The sequence below is a fragment of the Lissotriton vulgaris genome, chromosome 12, assembly GCF_964263255.1.
Source record: "Lissotriton vulgaris chromosome 12, aLisVul1.2, whole genome shotgun sequence".
In the NCBI taxonomy this organism is placed as follows: Eukaryota; Metazoa; Chordata; class Amphibia; order Caudata; family Salamandridae; genus Lissotriton; species Lissotriton vulgaris.
The window spans coordinates 91,670,948-91,687,838 of NC_141700.1; the positions used below are offsets into that span (position 1 = coordinate 91,670,948).

Below are 16,891 nucleotides of genomic sequence, written 5' to 3' on the forward strand. Positions count from 1 at the left end.
ACTACACGTTCTAAAAAGTCTATATATGCATATTTGCAATCTGGTCAATTACCAACATTGTATGGTAGACAAAATTGAATAAACTTGTGTATACAACTTGACATAGCTGCTATTCAAACCAGTCTCCCACATGCAAAAAGTACATTAAGATCATAAAAAAACGAAATTATGTGAAATATGTAAAAGGCAATAGTCAATACTAATGCAAGATTGCAGCCAGGACATTTTTTGGGGGGGAGGAGCTAATGTTCACATGAGCCTCTTACAAGCAGCAAGATAAATAAACATCAAATGGAGGCTCCTTGAGGTTTCAATTGCAATCTTTGGGACTGCTTTTGCTATTTTTGTGGCTACCCCTGGGACTTTTTCTTAAAGGGGAGGTGATGCTGGAGAGGGTAGCTGGGGGTATTTAATAATCATCTGATATCTTCAATTGTTTATTCCTTTTTTGTAATCGCACAATTTTCAGTGGTTTGCTGCTGAGAAGCATCTGCAGCCAATGAAGAGCCATGAATGTAGGTCTATCAGGAGTGGCATGTGCAGGTAAGAGCGGTGGGGCGGGGTAGGGGGGGAATTCGACATAAGACAACGTGGGAAAAATAAAGAAATTAAAAAAATTCCCTTGTCATCGTATGTCGAATCCCCCACCCGCCCCACTGCTGTTACCTGCATGGGCCGCTCCTGAGGGGTATGTAGGTTAGAAATATTTGCGTTATGTTCCTCTCACTCATAGCCTCCAGTTCTGCTGGGAGACAAGCAATAAAGGTTTTTCATCTGCCCATACATCTTTACCATTCTTTCACCGGACAGAAGGTAGAAATCCAGAGAGTCAAGACTTCTTGCTCTCAACCGGTCTGGTCAGGCCCTAGTCTTTCTTGCCACCAAACTGGAAACCCTAATAACACAAGTGGGTCAGGCGGAGGCAGATGACAACACTAGCCCGGGTACCACATCATTTCTGCACCTTGGTACAAAATGGCAGAGACCATCAGACCTATCATTCTAACATGCTTATCCCATGGAGTATTTGCACTGATGAGACATGACACCTTGGCAAATAATTGTAGCACACATGCCTTAAAGTGATCTTAATCCTTGCATAATATGTCAATAGGTCAAAGGTAGGATGGGGCGACCACTGACCTAGTTTAGTAAAATAAGCGCGCCCAAGCATATGCAGGCATTATCTGGGTATAAGATGGCTTCCGTCCTGTTGTGGAACGGCAAAGCTCTTGACATGTGAAAGCAGATCCATGATATAATGGCAATATCATCGTACAAGAACGGTCGGTAACCAAAATAAACTGTAGTTGACATGAAGCTTTGTTGTTATCATGTCAATGTTATTCTCAATGTAGGATTTCTCATCGACTTCAGTTGTGTCATTTGTCGTGATGTCATCAGGGTTCCAGGCTCCTGGATGTCACATGTTGTCCCCCATGTCAAACGTCATGCAAGGAGTTGTCCCTGATGCCATCAGGTAGTCATAGAATCTGATGGTTGTCACTTCCGCTAATCGTATCTTTCTGCTGAAAGAGCATCTCTGAGAAATTCCACATTTATTTTCTTTACAGCTGAATTCAAGCAGTTAATTAAGTGCTAAAGAGGTCTCTTATCCTACAAAAAATGGTTTCACCAAATGCATTCATCTGACAGCAAAGTGGAAAATAAATTACAACTGTAGAGTGTTGACTGACTTGCTGAGATTTGAGAATAGGCATGATCAAAGAAGGAAGATGCACTTTCTCCTCTGTCCTTCCTAATCCTTCCCCTGTTTCTGTCTCACAGGACACTTCTGGAAGCTGAGAGCACCAGGCTGCTAATGCCCTTCAGCGACAGCAAACAGGCCTCTCCCTTCAGAGGTAAGATGACCCCCTGTTCTTGATGAAGAGGCTGTATCTGATGAATTTCTTTCTCTGATTTGTGAATTTTGTTGTCAATTAGTAATTTCCAGATTCTTTCCAAGTTTGCAACTAAAAAATAGAAATAGTGCGAGTACACATATTTTTAAAAGAGGGGAAACCCCTCACAAAAGGTTATTTTAGATGGAGAATTCTGTTGCATGTGAACGGTTGCTCTGAAAGCTTAAAGATTCCTACAGGGCAGTGGGGAATATTAATGGTCGGCGGTGTTCTACCTGTGTGGACCACTTGTAATCACCCAAATAATTTGCAAGAGGTTTATGTGACATATTCTAGGTGTAGCCATTTTAGTGCTGTTGCCAAAAACATTACCTAAAATATTATTTGTGTAGAGTTTTATCCCAGTGTTTAGTGCATTGATAGCACGATCAGTTGTACAATTTAAGGATAAATCAAGGACACTGAGGCACAATGGTCAATAGTGGAAAGTAGAATAAAACATAGACCTCAAGATTCAGCTGCCAGTGCATTACCCAGCAAGCACCAGGGACACTTATGTAATATACAAAATGAAATTATGAAAACCTGGCTTAGGTAGATTGGGAATTATTAAGATGTTTTTGTTCCAGGTGGTTCAACAAAGGCGGTTGCTCCCTGTGAGAACTATTGGACGTGACATTTTGGAGAGCATTTCGGTCTAGGATAAACTAACTGAGACACACACCAATCTCAAAATGTATGATCTCACCCATGTATGCAAATATAGGGAACAGGGGAAGATAAAGAAGAAAGCTTGCCCCAGTGGCTTTCCAGAGCTAAAGTATTTCTCATGCTCTCTAAACCCTCTCCCTGTGAACGCATACCTTGACATGCATGCAAAATGCTGGCTCCATTTTGGGATGTGAACCTTACACGCCCCTCTACCACTGCGACTGGAAGGTGCACAAAAAACAGACCATTTCGAAATACTTAATTAAATCATGGGAGAACGTTCTTCAGTCGAAGAAATCAACGTAGGAAAGCATAACTAAGTCAAAAAAGTAGGTTAACGCTACCTCTGAACTGCGTTATTTCTGTCTTATGGATGTCCCTTACATAAAATGGAATAAGCCGGAATCTCTTTCTAAAAGGAGTCATGTCTTCAGTGGGCTCAAAAGTTGTAAGTAACAATTTAAACATCTTTGGAAGTCACTATGCAGATGGATTTCCTAGCAGTTTCTAACACCTAAGTGACCATAGAGGTTCACCAACATTTGTATTTCATCAATTTGGTGAAAATGTTCATACAAAAATGGTATAGTCAGAAATTGGTCAATGGAGTATTTCACAATAGATCAGCACTCAAGCAGGCGCTATGTTAGTGCAGTTTCCATCCAGTGACTGGACTTTGAGCTGTCTCAGCCAAATCTGTTCGCCGTGCATGCCCCTGGGTGGGCTGAATGGCCTACCCCTGATTTCATATCTATATGAAAGCCATAATTCTCCAAATCATTCATCCATCCTACAATAAGGCCCTTCTGCCTCCACCAACTCTGAACCTTTCATGGTGCAGATGCAGTAACCTTAACAAATATAATATTCCTATTAATCATATTTAATGCTCTTACACAATAGCCATTAGCTGAAGAAAATCCAAATCTAGTGGGTACGAGTCTTTTTAAATTAATCTATAGAGAGCACCACGTAAAGGGAATCTGATACTGGGACCACTCCTCCTATATCGAATACATGTTGAATAAAGGCTAGATGCCATCTGAGACTAGGCGTGGTATCGCCTTTCCTATGTACCTCGACCATCGACTTCCACGCCCCATGTTTTGCCAGCCTTGTTTTTTTCAGATTAAACGTTACATTTTTTTCTTTACATTTTTATAGTAAAAAAGGGTGTTTGGATCCTTTGTTCTTCATGGTGCACGCAACATGTTTCGGCTCATTTGCTGACACTGCAGTTCGCATCAATGAGGGCCTTCTAAAGTCGCTCTATCTCCATGGATGGGATCGACAACAGGTTTTGTGCTCTGACATCCTCTTGAGAAAAAGTCCAGGCTTTAAAACTACGCTACTTAACTGTCCTTATTCTTCTTGAGACGGCTGCTTCTTCAGCAGTTTGTTCACTTATTCAGTCTTCTTTTTGTCTTCAATTCACTTGTCCTATGGACCCCGCATGAACTCCGCTCATTACGCGGAGGTGAACACTTCCGTCCATTGGAAGGCCCTCAAAAGTTCTCACATCATTGGAGATCTTTCACAAATACACAAATGTGATTGATCAGGAAATTGATTTTTGCAGTCTCTAAAAGTACATCATGCAAGTCTATCTTTTGGAAAATGTTTATTTGCGTAACCAAGCCTTGTAATACTATTGAATAATATTCATAGCGCTCACTGTTTTCACCTCCTATGGCTTCATAGAGAAAAACAACTGCTAATGATTCCTGATTCTTGAATGAGTAGAGGAACTTGACATTGAAACTTTCACAGGAATGTTTCTGGAAATTTGTCTTATATTTATCAAGTGTCCTTCAGGAAAGCTAATGACAGACCCAAGAGGGCCCTTATTCTCTGTGATGTAGACCCATCAAGAAGGCGCCATACCTTTGTGCTCCCTTTACTGCCTTCTCAGTCAATACTATCACAGTCTTTGGGTCCTGCTACCCAATGAAGATGTGTTTTAGTTCTGGAACTAAGAGTACAAACTCCTGCTGATGGGTGAATGTCCACCACGGTTGTTTTCAACCTTGTAAAGACAGATAATTCATTGAGGGCAAGCAACAAACTTAGGGGGTTATTAGGATGGCGGACGGACTTGCGTCCGTCCGTCATCCCTGAGGTGGAGGGACCGTCCGCTGGGGCAGCGGCGGTCCCTCCGGTGCAATTAGGATGTGACCGCCACCCTGGCGGTCACATCCTGTATCTTTAACCTTGCGGCGGGTGCTGCTTGAAGCAGCACCCACTGCAAGGTTAAAAATGCATGTTTTACATTTACATGCACAAAGCGGCAGGCACCGCGCGGTGCCTGCCGCTTTGTGAATGTAAATGCTGGGGGGTACCATAGGGACCCCCCATGTGCACACCCACCCCCCTTCACCCTGGGGGCCCGCAAGGGCCCCCCAGGAGCAACGTTCCACATGCTTTTCCACGGCGGAAAAGCCGCCGCGGAAAAGCATGTTCCAACACACATCCTAATTTGGCCACCAAATAGCGCCCATCAACCCGCGAATCTGTGGCGTACGGACCTGCCGTCCACCGCTGTTCCCACGACCATCCCACCGCCATCCTAATCTGGCAGTGGGTGTTTCCTGTGGCTGCGACGGTGAATCCGCATTCTCCGGGCCGGCGGTGGCTTCCGCCGGCCCGGAGGATGCAGATTCACCGACATCATAATGAGGCCCATTGTCTTGTTTCATGGTGAAACAATATTTTATATTCACTTAAGGGAGTTTCAATATCCTCCCTTTTGCTCTTCCTAGTAAGATGTGGTGCATTCAAGGAGGCCAGTAGTTTACGCTAGTAGTTTATGAAAAGGCTGCAAACCCCTTTGGAAGTTAAGCTTCCTCGAAATGTATTTAACATTTTTCTACATATTCATTTATATTGGAGACTATCATCAGCAATGTATCTGGTGCTTTAAGGAAAGATTCTGTTATCTGTAAACTTTTCTGCATATTCTGTGTATTCCAACTTATGTTTCACTTGCCTTCTTTATTTCTATTCTCACCATGCCATGTCCTACTCTCCTAGTCTAACACATTTTGCCCCATTTTATTTTCATCTTACACTCCTAAGTGTGGGGCCATACATAATATCACAACCAAAACATAATCTAACAAAAATATGATGGCCTTAGTATAATTTCCAAAAATATCACCCTATTGTAGCTACTTAGAGAAAAATTACACTAAATTGAGTGATATTTCTGTCAACAATATTGATAAAGATATTCCAACGTTGAACTGTTCTTTAATTTGTACTTCAATTCGTTCACTGTATGTTCTCCAACCACTCTCCCTATTACATTAGCATAACATTTGTATAGTCCCTTAGTTTCCTTTCCCAATTTGTGCTTCCCTTTCTCCTGTTTAAGATATTCTGACTTACAACTGTTCACCTAATGCATACTCCCCTCCCTGCACCAAATCCTTTCCACCCACTCACCACAATATTAGCATAAATTCTGTGTATTCTCTTAACTGCTTCTCCCAAATTGTACTTGCATTTATCCTTTATTTCCTATTATTTCTGCTTTTCTTGACATTAAAATAATTTTGAATCTTCCACCCGAGGCCGCTCCCTTATATTTCTTTACATATAGATAGTTATTCTACTTTCAACACATTTCCTTCTCTTTCCCCACATTTCCTTCTCTTTCCCCACATGCTGACTCTTATGTTATACTTCTTCCTTACTTACATTCTCCGGCTACCCAAACTTCTCCATTTCCTTGCATTCCTCAGCTTTCTGCGACCTTCTCAAACCATTCTCATAACCTCAATTTCCATTTACCCCTTGTGCTTCTTCATCACACACTGTTTCTCTTTCTTCATATTTCCACTTTTGCCCTGTCCCAGCTGCCTTCATATTTACTTTCATATCTTCCTCTCTGCTTTTTTGTTTCCTCAATATTCGCTTCAGCAATCTATGCCACACTTGCCATTGCCTCACAGTGCTCTGAATTTGCCAAAAGTGACAAGCTGATACTGTTGTAGTGTCTCCAGTTGTTTGTTTTGTGATTTTCAGTAAAATGGGAAGCATGTGACAATGAAATGTGATTTAGAAGTTCAGTACAAACACTGTTTCATTATACATTTTGTTTTTCAGATTCCAAATCGGATTATAGTAGCAGTCCATTCCTTGAAATGACCCCTGATGTCCGGAAATATACCGCCAGGGATTCACGGTACAGCTCACCAGTGCTACACAGTGAAAATAAAGCATTCCTACAGAAGAATAAGTCCAGTTTCTTAAATGTGAAAAAGACCACACTATCAAAAAGCCCACATCCGATCAGTGTTGAGGTTCCAAGAGGCAACCTTGTCCAGTCTCAAAACCTCTCATATACCAATGCTGCTGGTCCCGCAAAGCTTCCAACAGAGTCCAAACTGAGAAACATTAAGCCTTCTGAAGACATCAAAGTGGAAACTTTGTCAAAATCAATATCATCAGGTTTATCTAAATCCATTGACCGTCCTTCTGAAGAACTGAAGTCTGACATCTCCGTACACACCAATAAAGTTTCCGATTCCGATATCAAGAGAAAGGAACAGGACAATGAGAAAATACTTGATAAGAAAGAATCAGAGGAGATAGTCAGAGAGGAACTACATAAGAAACAAACAGATAATGATTTAATTGCTGAGGAACATCACAAAAATGAAGAACCTACAATCTCAGAACTAGACTTCACACATGAGTTACTTACAGAAACATTAGAAGAGACAGAAGAAAAAATTGAAGTTGCAGATATTGATGCAGGTAAAATATACGTGAATAAAACTGAACCCAGTCTTCTAAAAGCCATGGGTGCCACTTTCGACATCCCTTCTGTTGACTCTCATCCATTGGAATCTGATAGTCATGGGCCTCCCCACATGGATACCCGAATAAAGGAAGAGGAAAAAGAGGAGACATCTGAACCTTGTGAAGAGGTAGAGAACAAAGCCCCGATTTATCTGTCCTCTGAGCAAGCACTATATCTAGAAGAAGTAACTGATGATAAAGACACTGTGAAGCAGACTGATGTCACAAGTACTCTTTTTATAGGTACAGAGGATGATCTGGATGAACTGAGATTAGGGGGAGAGATCCAAGCCTCTGACATTCCAAGTACAGTCAAAATCCCTTGTGCGGAAGAAGAAATGCATGAGGAGGAACTATTGCGATCACCGACCCAAGAAAATAGTGAGGATATTAACATGACTATTCAGCAAAACCTTTTTGATCAGCCAACCCATAAAGCTGAAGAATTTGATAGTGTAGGACCAGATACCATGGCTACAGAAACAAGAATTTTACAAATGACTGAGGAGGAGAACCTGCGAGACCTTGCCAGTGCCGCAGAGGACACAGAAGATTACGACGTTGTGTCTGATGTACAGGAGAGTATGTTTTTTAAGACTGAATCACTATCTACTGAAGATGCAGAACTTACAGAAATCATTCCTAGTGACACCCAGGGGCAAGTGGCAGACCAGCTAATGTTTGAGCATGGAGAAAGAGAGGAAGACATGGTAACTGATACAGAAGACTTGACTGAAGATCAAGAAAATGATGAAGGGATGGACATGGTTACAGAGTATGAGATTCTTAGTGTGAGAGTTAATGAGAATTTAGCTTTGAAAGAAAATGTTGCACAAATTGAAAACACAGACATGGGTGAATGTGGAACTGAAGCGGAGGTGACCAGAGACAGTGAGCATGGTTTGTGGAAGCACGAAACCCTTACAGCAACTGAAAATGCTATGCAAGAAGAGAACCTAAATGCAAGAGTGAGTGATTTAGAAAAAGAAACTGAAGTTGTGATCAAAAGTACTTTTGAGCAGGATAATATCAGTCTTGAGGATCTGGAAGTCAAGGAAAGTATCTCTTTCCTGCCAGCCATGGGGGTGGAACAAGAAGACGAATTTATCAGTCAAGGAGAGTCCTACCCGAAAGAAAGCAACTTCACCAGCAAGATTGAAAGTGAACCAGAGCATTTCATGACAGAAACTCTTAATGATGATATATCTGAAGGACCAACAGGGAGCGATGACATTATTGCAAGTACTGAAATGAAAGAATGTATTGCTGATTTGGAAAGCAGATTAGATTCGGATCTGCCTGACCTTACCACAAACGATGAAGCAGACTTAAAGATTCAAAATCCAAATGAGCAGAGCCCACTCAGCCAAGACATGAAATTTGAAAACGCTCTTGTTCAAAAAGATGCATCAGATAAATTATTGGATACAAATGAATTGGAACTGGAAGACAGAAACCTACTATGTCAAGAAACATCATACAGCGAAACCAGAGATGGCGCAATTGCTGAACCTTTCGATGAGCAGATCGAAGAACTTCCCTCAGGTAGTGAAGGCCTGGAGACAGCAGAAGAACAAATAAGGTTAGAAAGCTGGGAGAAGTCACCTGGGGTATATCAAACACAAAGTGAATGTACATCTTCTGGAGATTATATTGACACAGAGCATGAGATATCACAGAAAATATTTGATAGTGAAACAAGTGATATATACAAATTAGGTGCGGAGAACAAAGAATGTCTGTTGGAGGATACCATAGAAGACACTACACCGCTGCCCACCTACGATGAAGATACAGAAGTGCTAGATTTAGAGACACAGGAATCTTTAGAAACATTGCCTCAAGTTGAAAAGAAAACAGATTTCTTGAATGTGGACCAGGCAATGGATTTGAGTGGGCAAGATATGGACTTTAACAAAGACCAAGTTGCACCAGATCAATCTTTGGGTACAGGTGAAGAGCAGAATGAAGAAGCACATATATTTGCCACTGAATCTGAAGAAATCTCAAATCACAGTGTCTTTGAGGATGAGACAAGAGTCTACCCTGATCCTCATGAGGTTGGAGGCCATGGTGTTGAACAGCAGGAGCCTGATGAAGAACAGGAAATGTTGGAAAGGTTTAACAGTGAACCAGAAGCTTATCACTTGCATACTCAATATTCAGACAATTCAGTTGACTCACAGAATGTGTTTTTACAGGATTTGTCCCAAAGTGAAACATGCAACGTAGACACAAACAAAATAGAAAATGACAAATTATATGGTTTGGAGGAACCGTTACCAGAAACTACACCAGCTCCCAATCAAGTTGATGAAACGAGGATCCTGAATTTGGATGTACAGGATTTCCCAGAAGTATTGTCACACATTCACAAAGAAGGAGATGCTTGCCATGATGAAGAAACTAGCATCAAATGCGTTCCATCTGAAAACGAGCTTTCATTTTCCTTGACAGGCACGCCACAGTCAGAAGAGGCCAACTTAAACCAAACAACCATAGAAACAGAAAATGACACACAGAAGGTGGACATTCTTTTGGAGAAAAGTTTAGAAAGTCTAGAAGCAAGTATGTTGACTATTTACAACCAACAAGTTATTGATTCAGAAGACAAAGAGTTGATAGATGATTTTCAGGAAAGTGCTCTCTCAGCACAAGTTCAAAATGACCAAGAAATATTGGATGAATGTGAGCCTACAGAAATAACTACTTATAACACCGAATCCCCTACAAAAGCAGACACAATGTTAAAGCAAGTTGAGGAGCACTTTGAAGAAGTAGCTGCAGAATCACTGACTTATGCTAAAGAGGCAATGGAAGAAAGTGAAGCTATCCTAGTTAGCGAAATGGAGGAGATGCATCAAGAAAAGTTTGGATATGGTGAAGCAAAGACACAAGTCCTTGAATCAGGACTTGCTGTCACTGAAACAAAGCAGAGTGAGGAGTACTTTGAGGACCTAGCTGATGATTTACCTGAGCATTTAGTTGAAGAATATGATAAAAGTGAAACCCTAACAACGCAAGATATGAACAAAGTGGATCAGCAACAATTTGAATGCGAGGAACAAATGGAACGAGACTCACCATCACATATAGGTACAATATCAAACCAGGATGTTAAACACTTTGAGAATGTAGCTATTGAACCAAATGAGGAAGATGAAGACATAAGTGAAGAAAGTGAATCTCTTAAAAAAGTTAATCTGACAGAGGTACAAGACAGCCTTTACTCTGAAGAAACAGAGCATGAAAAACTTACATCGGAAATATCTTTAAATGCGAACACATTATTGGAGTCATCTAAGGGGAATGCTGAAGGTGTAGTTATTGAATCACTTGAGAATGCCAAAGAGGTCAATGAAGGATGTCATGCTGTTATAGACAATGAGATGGAAGCTACAGACCAGGAAACTTTTAAAAGTAGTGAAACAGAAACTGAAGAGTTTGGATTAGAAATGATAACAAGTTCAGTTGCAATGTCAAAGCAAGAAGAAGAAAGTCTTGATGATATCGCTGTAGCATCTGAAATTGCCATTGTAGAAAGCGTAGAACCAAGAAAGTACCAAGAAAAGTTTGAAAGTGATGACAGAGAGGATACAGAACCTTTAACTCAAACACCAATAAATGAATTCACACCATCAGAACAGGATGATCATCAGGTTGAGAATGTAGATTTGGAATCACATGAACACGTTGAACAGGTAATTAAAGAGGTGACTCAAGCTCAATTAGATGAAGAAATTAACAAAGCAATTAATGAAAATGAATTTGAACCACATGACCATATTAAAAAAGTAATTGAAGAAAGTAAAGTTGAATCCTATGACCATGTTGAGCATGTAATTAAAGAAAGTGAAGATGGACCACCTGAACATATCAATCAAGTATTTAAAGACAGTGAGGATGAATCACATGTATACATCGAGCAAGTAATTGAAGGAAGTGAACAGGTATTAAATGACGCAATTCAACAAATAACTAAAGAGAGCAAGGAAGATTCGGGTGAACATGATCAACAATTTAATGAAGGAAGGGAATTTGAATCACATAAGCATGTTGAACAGTTGATTGAAGAAAATGAACTTGAATCACTTGAACATGTCCAACAAGTAACTAACAAAAGCGAGGATGAGTCACAAGAAAATGAACAGCAAGTTATTGAAGGAAGTGAAGATGAACTAAAAGAACATGTCCACAAAGTAATTGAAAAAAGTGAACAAGGATCACTTGAAAACACCCAAAAAATAACTATCGAGAGTGAGGATGTATCACAAGAAGAAGACAAGCAAGTTATTGAAGGAAGTGAATTTGAATCACATGAACGTATTGAACAAGTAATTGAAGCAAGTGAAATGAGAGACATATACAAACAAAGGTTTGATTATGAGGATGCAGAATGTATCCCAAACTCTGAAGAAAATACCATCCTCCCCTCAGATTCTTTATATGTCTTAGAAGGTGTGACTGGGAGCGAGCTTGGACTTAGCAATGCTAGTAGTGTTGCAACTGTAGATTCCAAGGACATTTCTATGTGTTTCACTGAGGAGATCAGAAGTTTAGAAGATGACCAACCCCTTGGTTTCAGCCAAAATCCAGAAATTAGAAATATAGAGAGTGACGACTCTGTTTCCTCTGACGAAGAATCCCCAAATGTGACAAAAGCAGCATACGGTTCTGAGGATGAAGTCCTTAGTAGCTGTGGCTCAGAAATAGAAAGAGTTGCTTGTGAAACTAATGAGAGCCTAGCAGTGCATGCCTTGACAGACTCACTAGAATATGGATTCGGGGAAGACTCTGTGCCAATGAAGGAGCCAGAACAAGTGATATCCACCCAAGAAGAAATACAATATGTTGCTGACATTGCAGACCTCCCTAAACATGTTGAACATCCATCACAAGCTGAAGACTGGTCTTCTGAGACACACACAGAAACAAGTGAGCAGAGCATTGGCTCACCATATGTTGTAAGTGATGAACCCATGAGAGATCAAATGAAAGAGTTGTTTCCCATAAATCCTGAACACTTCTTGTTGAACCCCTTACGTTTCATGGAAAAATCTCCCTTCTTGGAAGAAAGCAGTAATGATTCCAACGGATTATTCAGTGTGACCGACATAAATGACCTACCGGAGATTAAGAGAGAAATGCAAAATGGCCACTCGAGCATAGATGATTGTCAAGACGTAGACTTCATTAATCAAGAAAGTGAAGAAAACATTGAAAGTGGCATACAAATTCAACCTGACAGTGACTTATTAGAGCAGAACAAGTTAATACAGGAATCTGATGAAAAGGAGATTTCCTTTTCCAAGTCAGCTATGAGCCAGAGTCTTTTTCAGCAACTACTTGGACCATCAAATGAAAAAGAAAATGCAAGACTGAAAGAGGAACACATGATGTCCTCAGAGGAAGGTCCAACGCCTGTAGAAGATCGAAATGGAAATGCCAATTCCGCTAAAGAGAAGGACATGGATGACTTTTTTCAAACCATCTCCAACACGCTATCTTTTGAGGATGGACAGCTTCACATAGCAGCAGATCAGCAACAAAAAGACACATTTGAAAAAATATCAGATGTAAAAGGTTTAAAACATAATGTTGAAGCATGGTCTTCAGATGACGATTAAAACGTTCATCCAATCATACTGCATTTTGATATGTGGGTAAGATAAAGGACACAATATTATTCCTTGAATAATCAATCCAACATTCACTGAGTGTAATGACAATCTGAAATACAGTCCAAATATTTACATACTAGAGAAAACTATCTTTTTTATCAGTTTTCAACATTCATTTTTAACCAAGAAATTTGCACCTCATTCAATCAACTTATACAGATGTGAACATTGAGTCCATTTTTTGTTGAGTGAAAGAGAGATATTTTGTAAACTGATAAAATAACTAATACTTGGAATCTGTATTTGCTCATGAAAAACATTCACACTTATCCTGTTTGACATAAAATGAATTTGCACTAGCAATCAAAAAGAAACAGGATCCAGAAAGAAAACATCAGTGAAACGGTGATCCACTTTGGGTTCTGGAAAAGAAAGAAAGATTCATAATGGAGGAGGAAAGAAAACATTAGGGGATTAGAAATGTGAATCATAGGTATAGACATCTTTAGAAATAATTCCAAATATTAAATACGATCCAAATCTAGAAGATTTTTTGAAATCTGATTGATTGTTTCAATGACGTTTAAGATGGGTCTGAACCTTTCCAGATTAATACACTCTAAATTAAACCTTCTGAATCAGAGACCTAAACAGTCAATGGTCTCCCTACATCATTTGTCATTATGTGATATGTTTTTATCGTCAACGGAACAAACTCCATCTTATTTCTTTTGCTTGCCGCTTACTTTCACATAAAAACTATAATTTCTAGAGAGACACCCATAATTTTGACGGTACTGCAGTTGCTATTTTTTATTTGAATGTCTTGACTAACATCTTTTATTGGATCAAAACTAAAAGATCAATTCAAAATAATAGTTCAGATCCCTGTGATTTATTGAAATATCATGGTGATATTGCAGGGTTATGTTTATTTGATGTTTATTTATTTTTTATGGAAATGTTATTTCAATTTTACAATGATAAATCTTTTTTATTCTTTCACTATTGATTATAATATTCCTGTGTCAGTTTCATGAGTTTTTTGTCTTTCTTATAACTTACGCATTTTTGTTTTTAATTCCAGTACGAGAAATGCAAAATCTGAGCATAATTGTACATTATGTTTTCGTAGCTCATTTTTCTGTTTGAAGAAAGCTATGATATAATGTTGCACACTGATTTTCTTGCTTCACCAACCTTCTTTCACAGAATAGAGTGAACGTTCTACCAAACTCTGTTTAATGTATCAACACTGAAGTATTTATAAGCTGCCTGGGCGTTTCCTGCTTTGAGAACAACTCTACACTTCTTCATTGAAACCAATGGTTTGCTGCAAAATTTGGAAACTACTTATTTTATTTATTGCATCTTAATCATGGATATAAATCTGTTTGGTCATTTTTAGTTCATGGACTGGTAATAGTGGCAACAGGAAGTTTGCCAGAATGACATACAGTGCTTATTCCAAAGACTAATGGGCCCATGCGCATTTGTGGTGATTACTGTTTATATGAGGATATCCAGTTTTTATCCACAAGGCCTGTAGTAATGTTAGATATTCAAGATATCAGCATCAGGTGTATTTACATGGAATGAATCATCCAAATGGTAAATGGCTGCATAGACAGTGATTATCCTGAAAATCCTGTTGGCTCACGCCTATGTGGACAAATTATGGACACAACTGCACTCTTGCAATGCTCATTTTGCAGAAACATTTCTTTGATTCCAACCACATCTTCACCATATTGTGGAATGCTACATTCTCCTGGCCTTATGACTGACAAAGACCTAGTCAGAGCATATACAGTGATCTGCTTATTCTGTGCCTTGATTATAGAATATTAAATCAATCAACATTTTGTGCTTCACATTTCTTTGTTTTTTTACTCTTCTGTCTTGAAAGTGATCAACATCCATTTAAAACAAAAAAAGTAACACTTTTGATGGGAATAATGGCTTTGTGAAAAAATTGAAAATTAAATACTCATGTATGTGGATGAGTATTGATTGAGGTGATAAATTTAAAGCAATGCTTTTCCATAGATGGTCCGCAGATCATTTCTGGTGAGTCAGACCATTCCTAGCAGTTGGCAGACTTATTTTGCTCCCTCTCCCTTTTCTTTTTTAGCCTCACTACTATGACTTATAATAAAATACTTACAAATGCTAACTTTGATGGTCCTTCATCAATTTAGGAGATACTCTAAATTGATAGAATGCTGGTAAATACCGCTACACAACATATCATATAATGAGCTGTGTATGCTCTACCATCACGCAGGTGATCAAACACAGATAGCTACTCTTCCAAAATTGCTAGCCAGGTTAGTCAGTGACCTAGAGCTTTTATTGAATAAAATCCAGTGAAGTTCCCTTTATAAAACACCTTTATTTTTTCAAAAAGGTAATAATTCTTAATATATACTTGTGTCTGCCAATGCTTTCCCTTTTTTGCATCCAACTTTTAGATTTACCGATCATTTAGAATGTGTTTGATCTGCCTTGGGCATTTTGTTTTTGCATTACTGACAGATGCAACATTTTCCAAGAAACATTAAAGTTCTTAAATAGATTTTACATGAATGTTATCATATACCTAACATGAATGAGGATGTTGCTTAACGGCTAGGGTGGCTGACTTTGAAGCTGGGAAAGCAGGTTCAAGTCAGGCGGGAGGCTCAAACATCCTTCGATTCTGGGCAAATCACTTAATCTCCCTGTGCTTAAAATGAATGTGTCCGTCTGTAATGCAACTGGTGCTCATATAAAGCGCTCTGATACCTTCAGGTCGAGTTTGCGCTATATAAAACTGCAACAACAACAAAATAAATGAGTAGCGATGGATTATAGAGCGATTAAACACACGAGACCGGTCACAGCTTCGGGTAAAATGCAAAGAAAGTACGTTGTTATTTTTTTTAAGCGGATGCTTGCGCAAATTGTTGGTCATGATAGCAAAGGGCAGAAAGAGGCAAAAGATGGCTAAGTGACGGGCAGCAATATAAGGGGGGTTTGCAGGGTTGAATGTGCCATTCTGCCACACCAGCATTTTCCTGGTAGGCTGAAATGTAGGGCATTCAGAGCTGGATGGACTGACATGATCCGGTGAAAGCCAACACGTACCAGTCTAGGCACCACCTCCAGCATTGTGGGTCTGGTTCGAATATTTTGGCCAGGGCTGGTTTGGGTTTCCAGTTTGGCCTTAGAGGTAGGTGCAAACATGAACAACGGTGTATTGAGAACTACAGTGGATTGCAAGACCTGAATTTAGCGGGTCCCAGGGATCATTTTAATCATTTTCTCTTCTGCTAAAATGTCCATGTTTCAAAGCCAGCCGGCTTCATATCGATTGTCTGTACACCAAGTGTGGACATGTTTCGTTGAACTAGGATCCCAGATGTGATTTCAAGTTTTTTTAGTTGGACACTCCCTTTGATCAGTGACAGAATGCTTAATTGAGCCAAAATTCTGGAATAATGATAATTGAAAAACACAAGGAGGTGTCCTCTGGGTGTACTTATTAAGCGCTACTCATAAACACTTCACCAAACACAAAACTCAATCGCCCCACATCCAACCATGAGGGTCACTGCTCAAATCATTTGTCACGATGAATTGGCACAAAAATCTACAGATCCTACGTCTAGAAGTCCAATTTATAAAAAATATTTCACAAAGTTAAAAGATCATTTCACACATATAACAAGAAAAGATTTTTTTGTCTTGAATTCAACAATAACGTACACAATATAAGACAATATTAAAAACACAACACGAGAGGTAAAACAGACATTAAGCTTTGTCATAAAGAACCATAACCGTCTTTACAAATTGTTCAAATGAACCTTGACATGCTGCATTCCATCAATATCTAGGGTAACAAAA

At 39.4% G+C, this 16,891-nt stretch overlaps 1 protein-coding gene across 1 annotated transcript in view; it reads left to right on the plus strand.

Annotated features, from left to right (window-relative positions):
• NES (nestin) overlaps positions 1-14,874 on the plus strand; it is a 69,913-nt gene extending 55,039 nt beyond the window's left edge. The window contains exons 3-4 of the mRNA XM_086947319.1: positions 1,789-1,862; positions 6,681-14,874. Coding sequence (XP_086803445.1) covers positions 1,789-1,862; positions 6,681-13,006 — 6,400 coding nt within the window. The 3' untranslated portion in view covers positions 13,007-14,874. The remainder of the gene's footprint in view (positions 1-1,788; positions 1,863-6,680) is intronic.
• The last annotated feature ends 2,017 nt before the right edge of the window (positions 14,875-16,891 follow it).